The sequence below is a fragment of the Parasteatoda tepidariorum genome, chromosome 8 (assembly GCF_043381705.1).
Source record: "Parasteatoda tepidariorum isolate YZ-2023 chromosome 8, CAS_Ptep_4.0, whole genome shotgun sequence".
NCBI lineage: Eukaryota > Metazoa > Arthropoda > Arachnida > Araneae > Theridiidae > Parasteatoda > Parasteatoda tepidariorum.
This window is the reverse complement of record NC_092211.1, coordinates 6,091,460-6,116,443: the sequence shown is the minus strand read 5'-3', so window position 1 is coordinate 6,116,443 and position 24,984 is coordinate 6,091,460. Positions and strand designations below refer to the sequence as shown.

The 24,984-nt window shown below is 31.0% G+C and overlaps 1 protein-coding gene across 1 annotated transcript in view; it reads left to right on the top strand.

The window, feature by feature from the left end:
- LOC107440856 (MFS-type transporter SLC18B1) overlaps positions 1 to 24,984 on the top strand; it is a gene marked incomplete at its 3' end in the record, with an annotated part of 58,866 nt that extends 33,882 nt beyond the window's left edge. The window contains 5 exon segments of the mRNA XM_043046668.2: positions 2,655 to 2,753; positions 9,185 to 9,276; positions 14,448 to 14,543; positions 17,122 to 17,196; positions 24,891 to 24,984. Of these exon segments, the coding sequence (XP_042902602.1) occupies positions 2,655 to 2,753; positions 9,185 to 9,276; positions 14,448 to 14,543; positions 17,122 to 17,196; positions 24,891 to 24,984 (456 nt within the window).

Genomic DNA, 24,984 nt, shown 5'->3' with positions numbered 1-24,984 from the left:
TTTGCACGATGTTATAAGCAATACTTTTATATTTAAACATACATGTAATGAGTTTTTGTTCAGGAGATTTTTTATATACACTTCCTATTTGTATTCATTTTTAACGTATTGCATTACAATGTGAACCAATGGATACAGGATCGTAAACAAATGCAAATCGGTTTCAGTGCCATAAAAACAATAAAGCTGTATAGAGTATCACCTGATAATTATAATTTCACATGGAATCTTAGAGTGCGCCTAATAACATGGCCAGGGACTGTACTTGAGCAATTAATAAACTCAAACAAAACTAACTCGCGTCTTCTAAAATGTTATCTCAGACTTTACAATTTGAAGTCTTTTAAAAGTTCTTTCTTTCTACTTGAAGTGAAACGTGTCAATAAATATCGATTTATCAATACCCTTTATTGCATTCAGAGACACATCACCTCACAAATAATGCTGCGTGATGTTTCGAACATTTTTTTTCTCTCTCTCTCTCTCCCCCAAGAATGTCATCTCAAACTGGGATGCTCTCCTCACTAAGACATCCAAAAAAATGTTCTGTGAATGTCGAATGGAAGGAAATGCTATCGAATAGTTATTGTTACGATGACGAACAAAAATAAAAGTGTCACCTTTCTGAGATTTTATTAGAATTTTGAAAAACAGCCGGGGAAGAAATATTTTAACAAACATTTTTATTGAGGGGGATATTTACATTTAATACAGATTCAGAACAACTGTTTATACTTATTTTATTTTTATATACGTGTTTCGAAATTATGATTCATATGAAACAAGCTATGGGATACTACAAAAAATGAAATTTATAGAAGTTATATCCTTAAATAAAATGTAGTGTTATTAATTAAATATTATACTTTGGTTCTCAAGCATAAAACACGTCTTTCTTGAAATTACATAGTTCAAAATGGTTCTACAAATATCTTAAAATTATTTCAATACTTATTTTGAAAAATGAAATTTGATTCATTTTTAAATACTATTCTTATTTCAATCAGTAAATATTCATTTGAAAGAGCGAAAGACCATTTTTTTACGATCAAATACCAAGGTAGTTAATTATAACAAGCAAATCGAAAAACACATTATTTACTATGGTTTTTTCATAGAAAATTTTGAGGGTGGCGCAGGGGATAGTGACACTCGCTTTCTAATGAGGTGATCCGGCCTCGATCCCAGAGATAGCTGCTTGATTCGTATTCTGCACCCAGCTCGCTCCGACCACAGTGCTGTTGTAAAATATTCTCAGTGGTCGATGGAAAATGGGTTAGAGTCCCCTTGCCGTCAGGCTACCTGTGGGAGGTTTTCGTGGTCTTCCTCTCCATGTAACGCAAATACGGGTTAGTTCCATCGTAAATTTCTCCGCGAAGACAAATTTCTCCCGATACTTGATCCAGGAGTTCCCTTGTTTTCTGGATTGGGTTTAACATTACAAAGCTACGGAGTTGAACATTAGTAGCCGTAAACTCCAAATTGGGTCGGCTGTTCAACAACGGTCATAAAACAAATGCATTTTACCAATATTAAATAGGCATTAGTGTCAATAATAATATGGCGAATTTTTAGGATCCCCCAAAACGAATAAGTATTCTTTCTGCAATAACTTTACTTTTTGCACGTAGATTATTTTTTATAATTTTTTGTAATTAGTATATATTACCAACATTGATAAAACATCATTGTCGTTAATGGTAGAAAATTATTCACTGAAACTACGTTATTATAATTAATTTAATCTTAAAACAATAAATCATCTCATTTTGCATCGAATGAGAGGATTTTAAGAATAATAATAGAGCATTAAATATTCTATGCCTTATTTCTATTTAACACTAAACATACCAACATTTTATATATATCTATTTCTACCGTAGCCTGTCAAATGGCTGGACTTTATGCTTCTTGATTGAATGTATGAATAATGGAATATGAAGGAAATAAACTAAAAAAACTTTATTATAATGAAACAAGATTGTATATTGCCAATTGTTATGTATTACAAACACAAAGAATAAGAATTTTTAATTCACTGATCAACTCATTTTTTACATATCGATTGTACATTTTCCGCAAACATATTTCCTTTAATTATTATTATTTCTATAATTCTTATAATTATAAAAATATATAAGAAATATAATTCTTATAATTATTTTTATAATTAATATTATTTCCTCTAAGAACTTGCGCTGTCTTCATTGTTTCGACATTTTTCTGGGTAAAAAAGCTATCCAAATAAAATATAAGCTATTTACCAAAGCACTTAGTTTTTGTCATTTTTTCTGACTCGAAAATGCCAATCTGAAATTTTAGGTACTTTCTCGAAATTTGAATTCACAGTTATTCCGATTGAATTGACTACACAACTGTCTCTTCTCAAATGTGCAACTCATCGAATGCAATACATTGAACATGCATTGCATCGTCATTTCTGATCCAATAACCTTATAAAGCAAACAAATTGTTCTCCCGTTCAAATGACCGGTTGTGTTAGAAATAGGTAAACGACAAGTATTACTCGAAACAAACAAAATACAAAGGTAATAATTATGATAATAAAATATTAACTGTGTATAATTATTAGAAAAAGTCATAAATGTGCGAAAACGAGATTTAATACTTGAATTTTCTTTTTGTGCCTTTAGTTTCATTTGACGCCCATGATTATTGGTTCCATCTATTTATGTCTTTTCCTCTCGTACGGACTGAGTTCTCCAATATCTGGAAAAATAGCTGATAAAATGGTAAATTCTTTCTTTATTACAGTGTTGAATTTTATTATTTGCTTCTTTTTATTTAAGAAATGCTTCTGAATATTATTATAATTATTATATTATGCAATAACAGAAGTTTTAGGTAAAAAAAAAGACATGTAAGAAATAGAGAGTTCTGTCTGCTCTGATATCAACTACTTCCACGATTGCTACGTTCACTTTTTCTTTTTTGCTTCCAGCCGAATAAAAACGTGATAAAACAAAACGTATTGATGAATTCTGCTATGCCCGACTTTACTCGGGATGCTTGCAATATATACATATCCGAGTTAACTCGGGATAATAAATGCTTGCAATATATACATATCCGAGTTAACTCGGGATAATAAATGCTTGCAATATATACATATCCGAGTTAACTCGGGATAGTCAGAGAAGCGGTTAAAGCATTCAATTGAAAGATCTCAGAATGTTTCATTGAATTGACACATATTTCGTATAAAAAGTTTATTTCTCTGTTCTATTTGGTTTCGGTTACGGTTAATCGATCTTTTGGATACGGTTTTGCTCCGTGATCATAGCAAATTTCTTAATTCTGAAGGGTTTTATTATTCTAAATTCATTATTTTAATTGTATATGTTGACTGTTTGAAACAGTTTTATACAAAGTTTATGATAAAAGTAAATATAACTTATTTTAATGATAAAAAAGTTGCACGAGATGCCTTGTCCATTGTTTTAGATGTTCTATTTCGCNTTTTTTTTTTTTTTTTTTTTTTTTTTTTTTTTTTTTTTGAGCAAAAATTATGAGATTTAGAATCTTAAAATTTCGAAAAAGCTCAGTAAAGCGTGCAGGAAGTTCGAAAGAATAAAAAAAATGACATTCTTGAATTAGTTTTAGAATTAACTGCTAAACTTGTAAAAATACCTACGTAGCCCCAAAAATGTAATTACGGAGTAAAAATTTTCATATTGAAAGAATCATTTTTATCTGTAAGCTTAGCATGATATTTTTTTGAATTTCTAATTTGTTCGAAAATAATTGAATTTTGAATTTGAAGTCATTCTTACTTTTTACCTTAAACAATGCCAACAAATAGCTTTTGTTGCGAAGGAAGGTAGAAAAATTTACTTTTTTTCAAGATTTTTATTTTAAAAGCTCGCTCACTTCTAAAGTCTATAGTAAAAAAAAATAAAATAAAATAAAATGTTTGCGGTAAAATTGCCAAGATTCACCTAACTTGTTATTATTCCACTGGCTTAACCAAAAAAATATAGTTTGGATAGCAATTACTATACAAAATTCATTTCCAAAATTTATGAGAGGAAGTAGTAGAGATATTTGTGTTCAACCCAAATCAAAATTCTTGATAGTCCCGTGAAAACATTTTGATGGTTCATGTTGGTTTCAGTGCGATTCATGATGGTCCAACATCATTTGATGGTTACCATCATCCAACATTTTCCATCATGCGTTCATGGTGTTTGATGTGCCAACAAACTTCCATCATTCCATTCAGGAAAATGTTACTTTAATACTATGATGGTTAAACATCAAGAGAAGTTTGATTTTCATGGACCAACAATCCATGATGGTCCAGGATGGTTCCAACGATGCATTTCCATGATGGTTTAATAGGAATTCTTGTTGGTTCTCAGGAATTTACCATCAAAACAATTTTTTTTTTGTGTTGACCCGTCATAAATCAGTCCGAATTTCATCCATCAAAACTGATCAGTCCGAACCATCAAAAATTTTGACTTGGAAAATCTGTAATATAAAGAATAAAAAGTCAAAAGATATTTAAATAATAAAAAACAATTTCAAAATCTTTATTTTCAGTAACGATTGAATTTTTTTTTAATTTCACAACTAATGCATTAATTTTATTTACTCCCTGTACAATTACTAAAACGAAATAAGTACTGTATTATGAGCTTCATGTTATTTTAAGACGTTTAAGTTTGCGAGGCATAAAGTTAATCAGTAGCAAATAGTTCGCTCTTCATAAAAATTATTGAAAGTCAAAATATTAAATAGGCCTGAATATAAATACCAGACTAGAGTTGCAGTTAATCAATGTTTTAATGCGTTCACTCATTAAGAAACAGCACTAGAGTACTGAACTCTTCGTATGTTTATTGCAAATCCATTATTTATGAGTTTTGCACAAAGTTTTAAAATCATTTCAAATATTCAAGTAGTATTCCGGAATTATAAAATGTGAAATTGGAAGACTCGTATTGAATCAGCCAATAAAAGATTTTGCACACTGTTCGCAAGCAAGTATAGGTATTGAAAGTATAAGTATTGAAAAATTTATTGCCTTAAATGTTCTATATGTTATCTATCTATCATCTATCTATCTATCTATCTATCTATATACACATTGGCGTAAGAAATTAAGAGAATTTGCAGACTTGGTCGATTATCTCTAGAACTACGGGACCGAATTTAACGATATTCGATATATATGCAGGGTGTCTCAGTTAAGCGTTTCAGAACTTTTAAGAGGGGTAGGGGGCATCCTGACGACTCGAAATCATATAGCAATGTGGGGTCGGAGATGCTTTCCTGAAGCGGTGACGTACACAGAAGCACCATAAAGAAAAGAGACCGTAAGTGAAAAATCGCTATAATAATACATTGAAAAAATTATATGGCCTCCTCGGTCACCCGACCTATCATGTCTTGATTTCTAGAGTCATATGAAAACACTGGTTTATGACACCCCTGTTGATAATGCTGGTTGCAAGAATCGCAGTAGCTGCCTGTGAGATATGCCTGGAGTATTGCAGAATGTTCGAATGTCCATGCGCCGACGATGTGAGGTGTACATTGTAGCCGGTGGCAGAAATTTCGAACACTTACTTTGGCCCTTGTACCATATAATTTACCATGTACCACATAATATTTTGAGCCCGCACAAATAAAAATATATCGTAGTTTTTATGAGATGAAGGTTTTTATATACGTCTTAGAAATATACCATAATACATTTGTACGGTAAAATTACTACTCAACATAATCAAAAACATTCAAATAGAAAAATTCAGACCTATAAAAGAATGTTAAGTAATCTTCTTATAGTAAATGGTAAAAAGTTGTTCGATCTCGAATGACGGGTTTTGGCGAGAAAGGAAGGGAACTTGCAGAACGCTATTTAGTCAAACTACTGTCGTATTTCACGCAGAATCGAATAATACCAATCTCGAGAATAATAGTTATTAATGTTTTATGTTAAAAATATAATTTTGTTATTTGTGCACTTAAATTTGGTATCTAAACTAGTGTGGTATTGTTTCTTATAAACTGAATTGTATAAGACCCAATTTAAGTTAATGGGAAAAATATTTCAAAAGTTGCACATTTTTTTCGATTAGAATTCAAAATTGTTGAACTGTAATATTCAAATCAGATGAAATTTCAAATGTGATTTAGTAAGTTTGTAATAAGTAATTATCATAATAATAATAATAATAATAAGCATTAATTCGTGTAAAATTTTTGCTTGCATTCTTATTAGCATTTATTGGCAGAAAATAATAACAAATAATACTTTTAGTCTGAAAAGTCTAATTTTTAACTAAGTGGAGTCGGGTCAGAAAAATTTTACGACTCGCTGCTTAGATTTTGTAATAAAAATTATATGTTTCTAAAATAGTTTTTCTAGAAAGACTGATATGAACAGAAATGAATGACGAAGATTTTCAAAAGAGAATTTTATGAAGAAAAAAAAACTATGTAGCCAAAATAATTATGCTATAAATACTCGTTTAAGGAATGAAAAAAAAAATTAAAAACTCGAGAAATTTGTACTAGGAAGACAGTTTTGAAAAACAATTTGAGAAACTAATGAAAAGAGAAATTTATAACTTATGAACTTGTTGTTATAGGTTTGAGTTTTCATCTCCTTCCCAGCCACTGATCTAGATTTCATGGAATCTTTTTACATTTTAGATTCCCTTGAAATATTCGAATATTTTAGTGAATGAACTTTCTTGTGTTTCAATCTTCTTAAATGTTCGAAAACTTATTTCTTTTTAATTTTCTTCTTGTTTAAACATCCTCAGGTTTTACCTTCTCCTCATCTGTTTCTTTTCTCCCTTCTTTTGCCCGATTATGTTCTTTAAACTTGTCCTCCTACCCTATTTTTAGAGCTCTTCCATCCTTGTTGTAACTTGTTTAATTATGTGACTCTCTGTTTTCCCTTAATTTTATCACTAATGAAGGCTTTTCACTATAGAACTGTGTATTTGATGTTTGTGCTTTCTTCACGCTGCTTTGCTTTATTCAAAGATGGCCTTTCTTCAATTTTATATTTTACTCCTCAGACTAACTTTTTACACTCAGATTTTCGAAAAATATATTTAGTAACAAGCTATTCATTTTCACAAATGTATAATCTCCTTAGCAATATTTCCGGGCCGGGATAGCCTGGTCGGTAGATCGCTGGCCCCATGTCCGACAGTTTGTGGGTTCGAACCTCGCCGGCCGAAGACTCACAGTGTAGTAAAATGGTGACGGAAGCACGTTAAATCTGTCGAATCTCAAAGTCCTCCATGTACTCATAACAAATCAATACCTCTAAGGGTACTGAATTGGAGATGGATCGTTCTCTGATATAGGTCAAACTTACGATCTGTGCATGAATGAATGGATGTATGAATGGGTCCGCCCTATGAACGGGCGTCACGTATGGGTGTGGCAGAAGTAGAATTCTTGGCCATACATGGCGCCACTGGAACAATCGCACCTGTCTGCCTTAACAGGCATAAGTCAACAGCAACAACACTATTTCCTCAGTTTTTCACCCGACCACAGTGTTGACGTGAAATATCCTCAGTGGTAGACGGATCACGCGTTAGAGTCCCCTTGCCTTCAGGCCACGAAGGAAAATCTCCCAATATTCGATCCAGGAGTTCCCTTGTCTTCTGGATTGGATTCAAAATGACAAGGCTACAGAGTTGAACATTAGTAGTGGTAAACCCATAAAATTGGGTCGGCTATTCAACGACGGTTATAATATAATATAACATAATATAACACACAGCCAAGACTTTACATTGAAACGAAAAATTTCAGCATATTTCATAATTTAGATCTAAAATTAGTTTTAAAACAGTTTTAATAAATGGTATCTATTTGTCAAAAATGTTTTTAAGACAGCTCATGTGTGGTCAACGTTTAACTCATCATCTTCTTTTTTCTTCCATCATAGGAATAACTGTGGACACTGACATTTAAATTCAAACGTACTTTCTGCTACATTTAAGTTTGCGTCGAGTATTTGCGGATGATTAAACAATTTTGCTTGGATATATTTGAGAACTAAATACTTTTCCAGTTTTAAAGGAAGAAGTGCAGATTTATCCGTTACTTTTAAGTTTTTTTTCCCCGTTTCTTTTACTCCAATGATTTAGATTCTTTTTTTTTTTAAATAATTCCCTCTTTTTCATTTATTTGTGTCTTTATTTAATATGAGGCTTAAACGAAAGTGTTTTTTAATAGCTTTTGTTGTTAAACAGGAATTTATGTTCCCGTATAGAAGGCGAATGTATCGTCTTTTTTAAACTTTTCATTTCACATTAGGCAGATAAAGTCTGTACTGAAATGTTAAGCACTGGTGCGTAAACGTAATTTTTTTTTTAAATAAAAAGAAAGAAAAAACGTACAGTTTGCGTGTTCCTTCTTTTAAAAAAAATTTTATTTTTAAAAATAATATGTGGATGGGTTGATATTAATTTAAAATATCTCAAAAAATATGTGTCCAAAACGTTTCATTTGTAACTAAGGGGATAAAAATAAATGTTTCTAAAATAACGCTGCAGAATTATTTTTTTAAAATCACATTGTAATCGTGTTCATTTTTAAAGAAATTAGAAATCTTTCAGAAAAGTAAATATCGGGTTTTGTGCGAATATACTCATTATTGTCAATAGGATATCGGCAAACAGAGATCCTGATTGGTTGTTGACACGTGGTATTTGTTTATGTTGGCAACCTTTTCTTCCTTTATTTTCCTTATTTTCAACATTACATGTTTATATTTTAAATTATTCATGTTTATATTAGTATGTATTCGTATTTCTTACTACACTCGGAACGTGCAGGCCGTTTTTTTTTCTTTCACCGGTCCAACTGGTTAAGGCAAATTTAAATCNTGTTGACACGTGGTATTTGTTTATGTTGGCAACCTTTTCTTCCTTTATTTTCCTTATTTTCAACATTACATGTTTATATTTTAAATTATTCATGTTTATATTAGTATGTATTCGTATTTCTTACTACACTCGGAACGTGCAGGCCATATTTTTTTTCATTCACCGGTCCAACGGGTTAATGCAAATTTAAATCGCTCTATTTAAATGTGATCACTTTACTTGAATGTTATTATTTTCAACTATACATATTTATATTTTGAATGTTATTCAAGCTTAATGTAAACAATCTTCCACAGGGTGGTGAGTTCTTACTACAAACTGGAGGTTGTATGATAATGACAGTTGCCTTCGTTCTTATAGGACCAGCATCTTTTATTAACTTCAAACCGTAAGAAAGATTTCATTCATTTTATGCTGTATATTAACAATGATAGATGAATTAAAAACAACAGGTTACAGTACATACAGTCCCTTGCCAAATTATTAGACACACTCTTAAGATTCTATGTAAAATCTTAATTATCAGGTGATACTCTATACAGCTTTATTGTTTTTACACAGACTGTTTGCACTTGTTTACGTTAACGTATCAATGGGTTAAATGAGACGATATATAATATAAATTCAACGACTGGATACATTAGACGATGTATTATATAAATATAGAATATTTATTACATCAAGCATTATACTAGTATATTATAATAATTAGATTAAATCATTAGAAGCACTGTAGTGTTTTAATAATGACACGCTTTGCACGAGTTTATAGGCAATATTGTTATATTTGAGGGTTTTTATTTAGGAGATTTTAAATATACTTCTTATTTGTATTTATTTTAGACGTATTGCATTACAATGTTAACCCATTGATACACGAACGTAAACAAGTGCAAATAGTAGTGTAAAAACAATAAAGCTGTATAGAGTATCACCTGATAATTAAGATTTTACATAAAGTCTTACGGTGTGTCTAATAATTTGGCTAGAGACTGTAAATGTTATATTTGTTCAATTAATTATAATTTAAAATATCCTAATGGTACAGAAAAAAATGGAATTTAATTGTATTTTTCTTTTGTTAATGCTGTACATCCAAAAAAGAAGGATTTTTTGCCTACGCTAAACTATTGAGAACCCTTTTCTCTTTAGTAAGTAGTACATTTTTTCAATAAAAATGTACTATTTACGACTTATGTTTATGCGAATAAATTCCTTAACATTATTCTGAACTATAAATCTGACCGACTTGCGTTTGATTTCGTTTGATTTAGCGTGAAAATAATAAAAGGAAAAAATGCTTTATTTATTGAGATTGTTACGTAATTTTAATTTTCCATTTTATTTAAAATTTTTATTTCAAATTTAATTTTAAATTTTTTAACTGTTAATTTTATTTTTTGTGCATTTCGCAATATTTTTAAAATTTTCTGGGTGATTTAAAAAGTTTTTGCAGACTAAGATAAAATTGCTTCATCCAAAACTTATTTTACACAATAAATAAATTTTAATAATTCTTTATTTATTTTTTATTAATTTGTTTAATAATAAGAGACATTTTTTTAAAGGTAAGGCTTGAAAGCTTTTACATGATTTTAACTTTTGAAATTTTCCATGACGAAATGTAAATGTGAACCAAATCGAATGGTTCTCGTTCAATAAATTCAAGAAAAAGAACTTTTTTAAAATTTAAAATTGAATATTTAGTAATGAATATTCTTTGTCTGTTCCTTTCTCTCTTGATTAGACTTAAAATACACAAAACACTCCAGTTGTTTGCATTTTTAAAACAATTGGAAGAATACTTTCGAAAATTAAGTTTTTATGTTGCAATTAAGTTTTATGTTTTTAAATGTAAAATGTAGAATGCGTGATTTGTTCTGTTGTGGTTTTGGAAAACAAAACGTAAAAATTTCACTCGTTGGACTTAAAATAAAAGAAAAAAAGACACTTAAAAATTTACATTTGACAGTTTTCTAAATTTGGAAGATTTGAAATATTTTCAGTCTAATTTCAACTCGATAAATATTTTACTTTTTATGAAAAAACAAATAAAAATATCTATTGAAAAATTTCTCGGCGTTTTTGAGCGACATTACATTATAAAGAATATTTATCCAATTTTATTTTAAAGCCATTTCAAAAGCACCGTCTAACTTTACAGCAGAAAAAGAAAATCGACGCCATCAAGAAATATTTTCTTTGTGCAAGGTTTTTTTATGGTTTTTCAGACTTCTTTTTTATTAATGGAATGCTTTTTTAGGGTTTTCTCATGAAAGTTCTTAAGTCGAAAAATAAATTAGAGCACAATACTTCTACTCTCCCATATTTCACTTCAGAAAAAAAAAATCAAAAATAAGATAATGCTTTAAATCAATGTTATTTAAACGATTTGTTTGACATATTAAATGTAGCGTTTCATTTGATTGATTGCTCATTGTTGACAGATAAAGTTGTCACGTTAAGCAATTCAAACGCTGATGAATCGATAGAGTTTAATAGTTTTTGTTTTTATGGTATGGAGAGGAGTTATCGACAATGTCAACCTTCCTCTATGAAAAGATACTCCACCATAGACTTTACTTACTTTATTTAAAATAAATTGGGTACCTAGGCCGCGCAGCGGCCTCTAACCCATCCATCATGAAAATNTGCTTCCATCATTCTCTCATATATCTCTAATTCCATAGGATCCGTGGGTGGTTCAATCGTCATAGGATTACGTCTCGGGCTTTCGGTTTGACGCTTTCCGCCACGTCCGCATTCCTCATGTGGAATTTCCATCCATCGTTGTATCTCCTGTATCGTTGAGTTTCGTGTTGGAGTCTCGGTTTGTCTTTTTCCGCCACGTCCGTGGTGATGATAAGTGGCCATATTCTAGATCAGCAGCTGCGATTGATAAACAGCGTGAGTCGTGAGTCGCAATTCCCTAACTACCTAATTCGGTCGGGTCAGGAAGAGCTCCATGAGTCTGATCATTGGGTCGTGAGTAGTCATTGAGTGAAGATCCAGAAAGAGGAACACTCCACCATAGAATCGTGTTAACATATGTCTTTAGTGAATTGGAATTATATTTTGTAGTGGTAGATACAAAACAGTACTCCCTCACCAGAATTATATGTGTGATAGAATTCGATGTAAGGATACCACAAGTTCATTCATTGCTGTTTTGTGAGAATCCGGGAGAGATGTATTAAGATCACCGCACTTTTGAGTGCTGTATTAAGTTCACTGTCGCTCCTGTGTTGCTGTTGGCAGTCGAATGTATATGTTTTACGTTGTATGTGATCAAGAGAGAGAAACAACAGTAAGAGGAGGACAATGTCACAAATAGCAAGTCAACAGTACAATGTGGGCCATTCATCGAAGTAGGCGTGTTCAAATTATAGAGGGCGTTTTTGATAATATAGGCGTATTCAGTTTGAAGTGGGAAATTCAGTCAAGGTGGACACCAATGCATGGAGAGGAGTTATCGACAATGTCAACTTTCGTCTATGAAAAGGTACCCCAGCATGGAATCGAGTTGACATGCCTTATATACTAGTGAATTGGAATTCTATTTTTGTAGTGGTAGATACACTACAGTTGTTATAATGAATACAAAGGTAGGGAAAAATACACAATTCTTTTCAAATAATATTGATTCGAATGTTTGCGAAGGAGAATCATCAGGCTTTCAATCCCCCAAAGCCATCATTTGTTTATTACATGAAATTACTTACATAAAATTATGTCGATGTGTTTATCTTAATGAAATGAATGATTACCTAGATTTGAAAAATAATCATCGGTTGAATGTTTAGATTTATAATTGGTAACATATAATCTCTCTCCTGTTATATTTCACTGACATCTACTCGGGTGTGAGCTTATAAAATAAAGAAATAAAGATAATTCTAGATGAAAAATATTTTTCTACCACAATTGATAAATAGTGAATTATTAAAGCAAAGAAAAAAGCAGAAATTGATCGGCCAATACGTTTTTTTTTATTTTCTACAAGTTTAACTGCATATAATTTTTAACTAATAGTCGAATTTTATTCATCATATTTTGTTTCATCGTTTTTTCTAAACTTTTTTTCTACACTCTTTCGTAATTTTAAATTTCCAATTCTTATAAATTTTGAGCATCAAATCAAATTGCAACGCAAAGCAAAATAGTGAGAAAATATTCACATAAAAATAAAGCACTCAAAATGGCAACTATTTTCAAACAAATTAGAAAAGAATTCTGTGTTTTTTCATAGACAAATGGGTCCTTTCAGCTTGTCAAATTTTAAGAAGTTGCGTTAGAATTTTGGTTCATTCCTGACGCCCGAATGTAGAGCGGTCTGCATGGTATTATTTCCAAAAAGTTTAACAGTTAATAATTCTCGAAAATATTATAGAATGTTAATTTTTTTTATTCCATCGTAATCCCCGTATACGTTTCTAAACGCCATAGTAATTTCAAGTTTCTAAGTTACATTATTTTTTCGCAATAAGACAAATCGCAACGTTGAGTTGACAGCGTCGGCGACCCTTATGACTTTTTTAATATTGAGGGGCATTTTTATTTTGTGCCTTTTGTTTGTTAATTTTATAGACCGGCAAAACTCTAGTTGCAATGTGAGAACTCAAAGAAAATATCCTCAGTGGTAGGCGGATCATGGAATAGCGTAGCCTTGCCGTTAGGCTAACCGTGGGAGGTTTTGTGGTTTTCTAAGAAAGTATTAGTAGTAACTCTTAGAAATCTAAGCGATTGAAACCTGAGATTGTCATCAGGCACAGTTGAGATTCCATTACTCTACATGGCGAAAATAATTCCAGTAAAATTACCGCATGATTGGTAATGATATTTCTAGTAAAAAATCCCATAATTCCAGTTAATAAAATCAAAATATACAGTATTTAAACAATTCATTCGGTTTTTCTGGCTTTTCAAAATTATAGATCCTATCGCCACGCAATTAGTAAAGAACACGAAACAGAAAAGTAAATTTAACCGAATTAATAGTTGAATGCATGCGGACCCATTTTGTAATAATTACAAAACTTTACCAAATATTCCAAAACAGATCACATATTATAAAATCATAATGTCAATTTTATCAAAACCGGCACCAAAGCACTACGGTAAAAATTATCGAGCTTTTTACCTTTTTACCAAGTTGTGACTATCCACAGACGTGACCCATCAAATTTATTAATTTTACTATATTTACAATTTTAATTTGTTCCATATGTTTTAAGATTTGTTGCCCACTTTTATTACTTTTAAAACTTAAAATTTTGTTAAAAATTTTGTATTGAATTTTGTTTTATAACAGGTTAAAAAAATTTCTTCTTCCCCTTCATATCTATATCTAAATTGTGGAATCAGTCTGACAAATGAGTGAGGTTTCTCCAAATGTCATTAAAAACAACAACAGTGAAATAATGGCACATCAAGTTTAGTCGTACAATTGGTAGTATGTCGGTTGAAGTGGAAAATGTCTCAGAACTTAAATAGTGATGCAATGTTCCCTTTTTTTAATACACTATACAAAGTATATATATTTCTCTTTTTATTAAATAGAAAAGTATGGATGATTATAACTGGTCTATTGCTGAAAGGATTAGGAGCTGGTCCTCTCATATCTTGTTCCTATTCAGCAGCTTTGAAAGCAGCCAGGTAAGTACAGTCTAACCCATTATATTACATTATAACAACCGACCCGAGTTTCAGTTTACGACTATCAATGCTCAACTCCGTTACTTTGTAACTTTGACCCCAATCCAGAAAACAAGAGAACTCCTGGATCAAGTATTGGGAGAAATTTCCCTTCATAGAGGACTCTTTGATGAAGCTTACCTGCATTTGAATTACACGAAAAGGAAAACCACGAAAATCTCCCGCGGCCAGCCTGCCAGCAAGGGGACTGTCACCCATGATTCGTCTACTACGGAGGATATTACATCGGGACAGTGGTCGGTGCGAGCTGGGGGTGGAATTCGAATCGTCCTGCTATGGCTGGGAGTCGAACCCGGTTCACCTCATTGAAAGAAGAGCTCTCTATTCCTTGAGCCACCACGACTCAAACCCCACTATAATGAACTCTGGATAAAGTAAAAATTTTTCGTGGTTCTGTTCGAACTGCTATGAATTAATGTTATTGCATGCGCTTTTAGTGGACAGCAAAGAAATTGATAGTTTGTTTATAGTGTACTCAAATTTCTTTCTTTTTTGCCGTTATTTAAATAACTACAACAAAGTTTTTAGTTGATGTCATAAGTTCAAAAGTATATAATGTTATTGTCGTCGTAAGCCATGAAGGAAATGGGGGCGATAGTTCCTGTTCAGTTTTGTTTCGACTTTTGCCACACCCATACGTCACACCCGTTCATACAGTGAACCCACAATTACAAGCATTCATTCAGCCACAGATCGTAATTTTGGCCTGAACCAGAGAACGATCAATCTCCAATTCAGTACCTCCAGAGGTGTAATTTGTTATATGAACATGGAGAACCTTTTGACCCGACAGATTTAGCTTGCAGCAATCACAATTTACTACGCGGTGAGTCTTCGGCCGGCTGGATTCGAACCCCCGTTCTTACAAGCGTGAGTCCAACGCACACACAAGTCCTAGGTATTGCACAACAGTTTTTCCCTTTAAAAACTAATTCAAATTAAGTAATTATATCAAATTAATACTGTACTCAAAGAACCCACGACCTCTTGGACATGGGCCCAGTGCCTTACAAACCAGGCTCTCCCGGTCCACAAGTTCATTACATTTAGAATTGCCCAACATCCGGTACACAGGTGAACCTCCTTCACTTTACTTCTGAGTCGTGATGGCTCAGGGGATAGAGCGTTCGCCTTCCAATCAGGTGAACCGGGTTCAAATCCCAACGATGGCTGACTAGCACCAATTACACTGCAAACATAAAATGTTCTCAGTGGTAATTGGATCAGCGGTTAGAGTCCCCTTGCTGTCAGGCTAACCGTGGGAGGTTTTCGTGGTTTTCCTCTCCATGTAACGCAAATGCGGGATAGTTCCATCAAAAGAGTCCTCCACGATGGCAAATTTCTCCCAATGCTCGATCCAAAAGTTCCCGTGTCTTCTGGATCAAGTTTAAAATGACAATGCTACGGAACTGAATATTAGTAGTAGTAAACTCAAAAATTGGGTCGGCTATTCAAAAATTATAACATAATTATAAAATTATAACATAAATTATAAATTATTTGTACAAATTATTTGTATAAATTATTTGTATTATCTTAGTACATATGATACTCTGATAAATCACCCAGAAAGTTGTTTTTCTGGAATAGTATACCGTAGTTAACAGTTCCCCTCATTATTATAAGATCTGGACTTTCTATATTCTTTATTGTACATGTGTTCAAAGCGCACGATAAAACCAATAATAAGTTCAAAATAACTTAGAATGCAAAAGGGTTAAAATTAAGTAAGCTAATACCTTTATTTCATAAAGACAAGAAACGAAATTCAGTTTTTCACAAACATTTTGTTGAAAATTTGTCTTAATGGTTCATGTGACTTTTTTTCCTTGTCGGTATGTTAATTACTTGGGAAAATTAATCAACAACCAATAAGTACCTACCAGATAATTATGGTTGGCGAACTTGGTCCTAGTGCTTTTTTTTGTAAAAGATTTTTTTTATTAAATTTCTGGAAATTTAACACGTTTCTTTGCAAATAACTGCATTAGTTTATTTTTATTTTTGAATAATTTATTTTATTTTTATTTATTTTTTGCAGCAACGACTTTATTATTTATTAATAATTCATGAAACATTAAAATGAAAACTTTTTCACTTTAGTTTTGTTAGACTCTTAATTTTAATTAAAACAGATTTTTACTTTAGTATGATTGGTGAATAAAACCTTAAACTTATTAGCAAAATAAATGCTCGATAACAAAATAAGCAGTTTGAATAATTAAGCATATAAGAAGCATAATGCTTCTTTTTTCAAATGGCATATTTATGCAAACTGAAGAACAAAAATCTTTTTATTCAATTCATTCTAAAGTTTAATACCTATATTTTACTTTCGTATTACTTTCCCACATTTTTATATTCTACTTCTAGAAATTTCATTTTCTTGAAATTATTTATTGCACATTATTATGGTGTGATTATGAGATTAATTTAAATCAGTTGTCTGAATATTAAAACAAACAGTAGAATAAATATATAAGCAAAAACCGAATTTTTTTTTCTCTCTCTTTTGCAGGCGTTCTGGTTTAGCCGAAGATTTTAGAACATACAGTCTAGTTTCAACATTGGTTTCTTTCTCAATTCCTTTAGGGTAAATATTATTTTAAAAATATACACCTTGTTTAGTTATTTTTTTAAAAAAATGAATGCAAGTACTCCAAATGATTCTTTTTGAAGTAAATAGTAGTGTTTAATGGATTTGAAATTCGGAAGCACAAAGAAACAAAAATAAGTATCGAAATATTCTTTTAAAAATTAAAAGAAAAATTTGTCTTGTTTAATGGATAAAATATTAGTTCAATATGTTGTAAGTAATTTAATATATGAGTTTAATATGTTGGCTGCGGCTGCGTCGGCCAATTTGTTCAAATAAAAAATGTGCATGCGCACTGTTAGAAATTTCTCGGAAAAAATGGTTAGATAACAATTTATTAAACGGTTATTTTATTATATTAAATCAACGCAGTCAAATAACCATAAGTAAAATGGTAATCAAACTGTTAAGTTTTAGAAAAATTGTTTATTAACTGTTTTCACCTAATACGGTTAAACAACCGGAATTTTATCGCATCCACTAGAACCATCTCATGAAGCTACTTAGTTCTCCGCAACTGCGTACATATTATAACCGAGCTGGCTTATCTGACAATTTCATGACCAGCAGAACTGTAGTTCGAGTCCTAGTGTTGACACCACACTATTTCCTCCATTCCCTTCACCACATGAAGAATTTTCAGTGTCCGGCATTCTCCAATGCCCATTATCTTACGAAAATCCGAGCTCCTGTGTATAGTTAAATAATAATTTTTTTTTTACATTTTTGAAAAATGCTAGCTGCAAATGGTTAAAAATCCGTATAGTTTTGCATTCATGGTTTTATAACCATACTTTTTGTCAATGGTTTCAAACCATAAAGGAAAGATATGTTCTTTACTGTAAACTTACGGTTAATCAGACAGCTGCCAGTTATTTTACCATAGTTTTAGAATGAAAATTTTAACAGTGTGTGAAATGTTTATATTCATTTTATAAATTCATTTTATATTCATTTCATATTAAAGGCCCCCTGTTTGCTGACGTTCACCTTGATATGAAAGAGTTGAAATTATTCAACTAAAAATATATGAACTAAGAAGAAAACGCTACTTTCCATTAAGATCTATTAGTGAATCTTTTTAAGTAATCATTTTTTGACGCAAGATTTAAAATTAAAAGTTGAAATTTAATATTTTTGATTACCAAACGAACGGATGTATATTTTAAACACAATTTCGACAATCATCACTATGCGGCTGAAAGTTAACTTCCAAACCATTTAACAAATCTCGTGAAATCGTAATTCATAATAATGTAATTTCTGCTTTTCATAATAATGTAATTTCTGCTTTCATAATAATAATAAATTAATAATAATAAAACATTAATAATAATAAAAATAATAAATTAATAATAATAATTACATAATAATGCATTTAATGTAATTTCCACGTAATAATAAAAGCAACCCTCTTAAACACTTAATTTGGAAAACAAACGAAATCAAAAACGTGATAGTTACAGTACAGGTAAATACCTTTAAATTAGGGATGCAAAAATATTTATAAGAAAACAATAGCTTTATGACTTACAGTCCCTGGCCGAATTGTTAGACACATTATAAGATTCTATGTGAAATTTTTATTATCAGGTGATACTCTATACAGCTTTATTGTTTTCACGTGACTGTTTGCACTTGTTTACATCAGTGTATCAATGGGTTAAATGAGACGATATATAATTCGACGATTAGACAAATTCGACGATATATTATATAACTATTGAATATTTATTTATATCAGGTACTATATTAGTATATTATAATCATTAGACCCAATGATTAGTCACGTTGTTGTTTCTTAATAATGACATGCTTTGCACGAGTTTGTATGCAATACTTTTATATTTAAACATACACGTAAAGGGTTTTAATACGGGAGAGTTTTTATATACTTCCTATTTGCATTTATTTTTAACGTATTGCATTGCAATGTTTACCCATTGATACACGAACGTAAACAAGTGCAAACCGGTTTCAGACGCGCAAAAACAATAAAGCTGTATAGAGTATCACCTGATAATTAAGATTTTTGCATGGGATTTCAGAGTGCGTCTAGTAGTTTGGCCAGGGACTGTATATCTATGTTATGCTGATGACAACTGAACCAATATGAAATTTAATGCGGGCAAACTGGATCCTACCATGTTATTTTCCTGTCAGTAAAAATGCACCAACAACAATGGAAAACTACGACACCTACATTAGATTTTTATGTATAGTAAGAAATTGAACTCATTTATAATCGAAGTAAATCATAATTGAAGTGATTCATACTTGGACTAATCGAACACTTACGAATCGTTACATTTCATACTTTTTCATTCGAAAATGTTTGTTATTCACGCTCACCCTAAACGTAGGTGCAAATTTATTACTAACTACACATAATACACAGATCTAAAGAGCTTCTTTTACTCATTTGATGAATATATTACAACTTGACTAGGAAAATTCTTAAAATAGTTCTACATCTTCGTTTAACAAAGTATTTTCATTCCGAAAGAATATTACATCACTTACTACTTAAGCTTCTTAAGGAGTAATTCGCAGCATTCGATTCTCTTACTAAATTCGACGCTCCATTTCTCTCCATATTTTAAAAGAGACTTTTGTTCGATGCGAATGCTCGTTTTCTAACGAAGATATTAGGATGAATTAAGAAACGCCTCTGTTAGCTTCACGTCTTTTCAAATATTACAAAATGGCGCTCAGTAAAATGTATGTATTGATTCTAGCAACGGATTTAAAACTATGTACACAAATAAAATGAAAGAAAGTATATAATATTAAGTGACGATTAATTACAAACGAAATGTAGTAGTCGTTTTATTGCGATTAACCATGGGTCAAATGATTTTTTTTTTATTCTTTAAATAGACTTTTATAAACGCTTTGACACTTCAAGTCATGCGCCAATGCGCCAGAAAAGAGTGAGCAATGTTCAACTTTAAGAGTAAAAATGCATCAAAAGAGTGAGAAAAAAACATGTTTTTATGTTAATATCACACAAAAGAATAAAGTATGATATTTTGCAAGATTTACATAAGTGTAAATGCTTGAATAGATTTCCCCATGTACATGATTTCCCCAAAATTTATATCAAAGGTAAACAAATCTACTTATTTCAAACGAAGCTTCGTGTATGAAATAAAAATATCCATTTTCATGAGATGCTGAATCATTAAAATGAAAAATGTAATTTTCTAATATTTTTCAGAAATGTTTTTACACAAATTTTTACACATATCATAAATTTTCTAATAACTTTTATAAATGTTTTTATACAAGTTTTGACACATATCACTATTTAGAGTTATTTCTACTGACAAACTCATCGAAATTTCTTCATATTAAAAATTGGATGTTTGTTTGCTGAGCCAAAACTATGAGACTTAAAAATGTGAAATTACGAATGAAAGTAGAAAGATGTACAGAGAAAAATTAACATTCAATAATTAGTTCAAAAACTGTAAACTGTTAAGCTTGTAAAAATAAAAAAGCGTGTGGCCCAGCAGCCCACTGAAATGCAAATAAGTTGTTGAAATTTGACGACCATCTTTATCTGTGAATTATGTTCGAGGTTTTTTTTTCTTCAAATTTCAATTTTCTACAAAGTTATTGCAACTTTTTAGTGCTTTGTCGCAAATTATTTTCCACTTTTTTTGCTTTTCATTACATTGCGTTTACATTTTCGATCGGAGCACATAAACTATAAGTTAAAATTTCGAAGAGGTGTATAAAAATATACATGGAGAACTTAGGAAAAAATTGATAATTAGTTACTAGATAAATTCGATAATTAGTTACTAGTTACCGATAACTAATTTAAATTGTTAAACTTTTAATGAAAAGTAACCTTTGAGCAGCTTGTAGGAATGCAACATAACAGTTGAAATTTAACTTGCTGAAGTAACCATCTTTATTTCTGACCTTAATTCGAGTTGTCTTTTTTTTTTTTTTTTTTTTTTTTTTTTTTTTTTTTTGTAATTTCAATCAGTTAGATATAACAATAAAAACTACAATGCTATCAAACACAAACCAAGCCAGACTGAAATATACGACTACGAATTGTCAATCCATTCAAAAGGTACTGTGAAAACAGTTTCGGGGGTTGGCGAGCGTAGCGATCAGAGGTTGAATGGCAATAGGGGAGCCTTCAATTATTCAATGTCAGCCTTCATTTATGGAAAGGTCCCCCACCATAGAATCGAGTTAACATGTCTTACATACCTGTGAATTGGAATTATATTTCTGTAGTAGTAGATGCACTACAGTACTCCTTCGCCACCAGAATTGTATCTGTGATACAGAATTCGATGAACGGATACTCCTAAGTGATTCATTGCTGTTAGTTGAGAAGACGGAAGAGCTGTATTAATATCACCGTACTTTTTAAGTGCTGATCGTGAGAGCTGTATTAAGTTCACGGGCGGGGACGCTTTTGCGTTGCCTTTAGCAGTCGAGTGAATACGTTGTATGTGATCGAGACTGAGAAGCAACAGCGTGAGGAGGACAATGTTGGTGTCACAAGTAGCAAGTAAACTGTTCAATGTGGACCATTCATCAAAGTAGGCGTTTTCAGATCGAAGTGGGAGTTACTGTCAAGGTAGGCGCGTTCACATCATGTCCGGGTCACCAATGTGAGGGGAGTTGTTATCGACAATGTCAACCTTCATCTATGAAACAAAATGTGCAACAAAAATTAATAATTTTACTCGCTAACACTATTTTACAACAGCCTCGTGTCGTAGGATAACCCTATTTCAGTGAAACAGTTTATTTTTTCATTCCTAAAACTCTTAATTAAACTCTTAAATTAATTTTTTACATCTTTAAAAATTTCAATGTGAATCCGTTATAGCTATCAACAAGTAATCTCTTTCTGATATATTATTCTTAATATTAACTCAAGCGTTAAGATTGAAAAAAAAATTGAGAGAAGTAAATATTTCTGTTTACTACATTTTACAGATAGTCATGATTTAAAGCAGAAAATGTGAAAAAGTATTGGAACGGGAAAAAAAAAATAGCTCCCATTTAGTTGTTTGGCTTTGCTTATATTTATGAGTTTTAAAGTGGAAACTACTTCAGAAAGTTTTGCAGTCTTGGGAACAAATTTCTGATAAATAGCTTTTAGTAAAAAAAAACAGTTCTCATCTATAGTTAGGAATAAACTGTTTTAAGAAAATATAGTTTATATAACGGACCCTCTCATACTTAACAGACATTATAAGATACAAAAAAAAATTGCATAAGAGTCTTTTATCTTAGTTTGACTTGTGATTGCTTAAATTTATTGTTGATATATATTTTGTTGTGGTTCCTAAAAAAAGAATGATGATGGACCCCAGAGGCTCCTTTCACAAAAATATATATGCAAATTAAAAAAAATCAGCGTGCTCTCAAATTTATGAACTTTTCAGGAAATATAAAAAATTTTATATGTAAATTAAAAAAAAACAAACTTGAAAACGAACAAAAATAACTTTTATTGTTGTAAAAATGAAAATAAAATAGTAACATTGTGGGTTTGCGCAGCAATGGAATTTCTATATCCTCATAGCTATACAATTTATTTGCATATACAAAGATGAAATTTCTAATACCGAAGCAAAAGCAGAGAACAAATTGAAATTGCGTAAAAATAGTTTTTAATGTTGTAGAAACAACATTACAGTGAAGAAAAAATTCCTAAATAATTATGGTAAAATTTTATGTAACCAAAAATTCTGATACACCATGATTTTTACAGTCATAATTACTGAATTGTCACCCTGTGCCAGTATGTTATAACGTAAAATCATTCCGGAAAAAAAGTACCTGGTGGTACTTTTTACAGCAATTTAATCAGGAATTTCTCTCAGTGTAGAATACTAGATGTGAGTTTACGCTGCTATGCAATTTTTAGTTAAGTATTATCTGCTTTAGTGATGTAAACAATTCACCAATGAATTCCTGATACCTCCTTATTTTATATATTAGATTTTTGAAAACGAGTACAAAAAAAGTTTTTTTTCGTCTTTAAAATCAATATTTTCTCCCTAGATCCGAACCATTCAATACACAATTCATTGTTAAAAACCTTATAAATATCTCACAATACTTGAAGATTCTCTCAAATGCAAAAACCAATAAACTTTCGAAAACACAATTAATTTTATTTGTACTGCTACGAGTTTATTAATTTTGGTAAAATAATTACTGCTTGCTGAAAATCTACGACTTCGATTTTAACTCTTTTTAAAATAAGTCCGCAATATTGTTCTCTGTGTACTGAATTTCAGTAATAATTTAAAATCTGTCACATTTAAATCACATTTGAAACCGCAGGTACAGTCCTTGCCTAAATTATTAGACGCACTGTAAGATTCTATGTAAAATCTTAATTATCAGGTGAAATGGTTATTGTTTATACACGGCTGAAACTGGTTTGCATTTGTTTACGTTCGTGTATCAATGGGTTAAATGAGACAATGGGTTAACAACTATTATACAGTTGTTTCTCAACTATTATACAGTTATATTAATGGAAAAATAATAGTAAGGAGAAGACATGGTCTTGTTTGTAATTTTTTGACGAAATTTATTTTTTTCAATTGGTTTAAATGCTGGCCAATAAACTTTCAATAATTCCTTATTAGACTGGGTATCATCTATTTCTTTATGGGGGGTTTATGTAAGCAAAATAAAACTGGTGCGAATTCCAGCTCATTTTGACTTCGAGATTGTTTTTTCTGCGTTACATTTTCATCTTCATTTATTTATTTTTTTAAAAAAATTTAGTAATAATACCCATGCCCCTTAGCAGTGACATATATTTCAGATTTTTTTCTTCTTTACTTTTTTAATTTTGTTCTTTATATTATTATAAAAGTTAGAAAATGGTTTTTTTATTATTAAAATAACATTTTAAATGCAATAACTACTGTACTTAGAATTTTTACACACACATAAAAAAGTAATGGATTACACGCACATCTTATTCAATGAGAGCAAATGAAACAAAATGTTGAAACTAAATATGATATAACTAATGTAAAAACACAACAATATGATTTCCAAAACATAAATTTTACAAATCTTTTACAGTGTATACCAAAATCCCCACCCACATTTCCCTCCTAATCAGTGAAGTCGTAATCGGTGAAAAACTAGGAGCACTCATGCCATCTATTAGGAAAATAGCGAATTAAGTATCCTAAAGTAGAAACGAACACAGCTCGGGCTTCACAAAATAGAAACGTTAATTTTCTCCTGCCCGATATCAGTTCGGGCATCACAAATACTGCACGTAAGAGTTGCCTGAACTGGATTCGGCTGACACTGGCAAAGGGGTTAAAATATAAGAAAAAAATTACTATAGTTTAAGGAGGTTAGAGGAGTATTTTTTTTTTTAAAAAATTAAGTCTTCAACTTATCAATTTCATTTTTAGAAGTGTAAAAAAATTCGAAATTACTAATTAGTTTAAATGTTCTCTTCTCTTCTTATGAGACAAAAATATTAGTGTGCAAAGAGTTAGCACTTTTTTTCTCTTCATATAAAATGTAAAAAAGATTTTTTTGACACTGTAAGAGATTAGTAATAGCTTACGGATCGCAATATATAATAAAATTTAAAGCAAAATTTTATTTATTTATATTTTGAAATTAGACCAACCCAAGTATAACAGCAAATTTGTATGTTTCAGAAATCTGTTCGGTGGCGTTACAACCGGAATTATGACGGAAAATTTGGGCATGCGCCTCTCTACCACAGTTTATGGCGGAATATTCTTATTTCTG